Raw genomic sequence first — 1,707 nt, 5'->3', positions numbered from 1 at the left:
TATGAATGAACACACTTCTGTTAGCAAACTGTAAGCTTACACGTTGGCGTCCGCGCTCATGACTCACTGGATATGAGTCGCGTATATGTTGATCGCCACAAGAACCTATGGTAACCTATTCGCCGCTTTTACTGTAGTTGGGCTTCTTTTGTTAAAGTTCAACTGTAGGTATGTAAGAGAGTAAGTGAAGCGACGAGGAGAATATACAAAGCAAGTAGTGAACTGCAAACCAGTTCTATTACCAGCACATGCAGTTTGAAAATGTGGAGCTCCAACAGCTTTTACATTACCTTTCTTTTCAATAGAGTAGACAACACGTTAAATAACATATCCATTTAGATTGGGGACCCGGGTGATGGCCCGGGGGATTCGCAGTTCAACTGTTTTTTGAAGTTTTATTTTTTATTTTTCTTAACAATCTTAACATCTTTGTTTGAACTACTACGAGGTTCACATAGGGAAGTGGTCATGAAGTGTACGTCAAGATATTTCTTGCAAACCGTGCTCTTCAGTAAGAGCAGCCGATGGGGGCCTTGACCAGGCTGCCTAATCGTTCGTAAACAGCGATAGCGTTGCAAAAGCATGACGAGAAACAACCCGAGAAACAAGCAGGTACGCCTGCTGGGGTTTGTTTACAAGAGCAACAGGAGATTTCCAATCTACAACAACCATCGAATGCAGTGTTTCGCCTTGAACTTTGTATATTGTTGAGCCCACAGCGGACACTATCGGTAGTTGCTGGAGCTTGACCGCGAGGTGTCGTTTTACTCCGCTTGGGGCCTTGGGGAGAGAAATAGAAGTTTTTGCGTATGATTGAGCGTCATAAAACACGGGTAAGAGTTCAGCGTCTTCCTGACTGTCAAACGAAGCAGCGTTTGGACCCTTATTTATCCGTAACATCGCGTATTGGGGTGGTTTGGAAGGAACCTTGACGATCATTCCTGTTGTACTGTCTCGAACATGTCTAAAGGTCGTACTAGGAGAGAATACAAAATGTTCGAGAAACCCAACTGTGTCATTGGCGGCTCCCTTGGTTGGCCTAAAATTTTGAGTGACTTGAATCGGCATACGCTCAATGAGGTCTAGAAATGGTGCCATCCGACCAAATCGTGAATCCGGTAGCCCCATAACATGTTCTACATCTTGTCGGCTGAGTCCACTGAGGCTGCCCTTAAAATTGGCTACAACTTGCACTGGACATTGTCCTGGGACTAACTGTTTAGCGGTTTCACGTATAGATTCATTGTTAATAGCTGCGCGCGTAGCGTTATCAGGTGTAACGAAGATTGTATCGCCACTCCATGAATTTTCAACATCTTTCGTCACAAGCCGTGAATTGATTAGGTCTACAAAATCTTGCGACCAGTTGCCCAAGCGAGCAGCGCTACAACCTTCACCTCATTCAGGGTCATCCCGAAAACGCACAGATTCCTCCAATATGATTATAGTTTCAAAATGACGCCAAAGAAGAAACCCTTCGATATCTGTAGTCGAAAAATGCGTTTTGTTGCGGGGTCAACGTAGATGGGATCAGCACCAACTGGAGGAAGTTGAGGAAAGTCACCCACAAGGACGATGTGAATGCTTCTAAAAGGAATCCCAGAAAGCCGCTTATACCGACGAAGAAGTTTGTCCAACTTCAACCAATCCGATTTTGATAGCATAGAAACTTCATCGATTACAAGCATGTCAACACCCACAAAATCT

The 1,707-nt window shown here is 44.4% G+C and overlaps 1 protein-coding gene across 1 annotated transcript; it reads right to left on the bottom strand.

Moving 5' to 3' along the window:
* Positions 1–546: 546 nt before the first annotated feature.
* On the bottom strand, positions 547–939 carry PPTG_25040 (hypothetical protein; the record flags this gene model as incomplete). The annotated part of the gene is made up of 1 exon (XM_008919255.1): positions 547–939. One exon carries the CDS (start codon positions 937–939, stop codon positions 547–549), a length of 393 nt encoding a protein of 130 aa, XP_008917503.1.
* Positions 940–1,707: the final 768 nt, after the last annotated feature.

The sequence above is a fragment of the Phytophthora parasitica genome (genome assembly GCF_000247585.1).
Source record: "Phytophthora parasitica INRA-310 unplaced genomic scaffold supercont2.620, whole genome shotgun sequence".
Classification (NCBI taxonomy): domain Eukaryota; phylum Oomycota; class Peronosporomycetes; order Peronosporales; family Peronosporaceae; genus Phytophthora; species Phytophthora nicotianae.
Note: the sequence above shows the minus strand (reverse complement) of the source record. Positions and strands in the feature narration are given on the sequence as shown.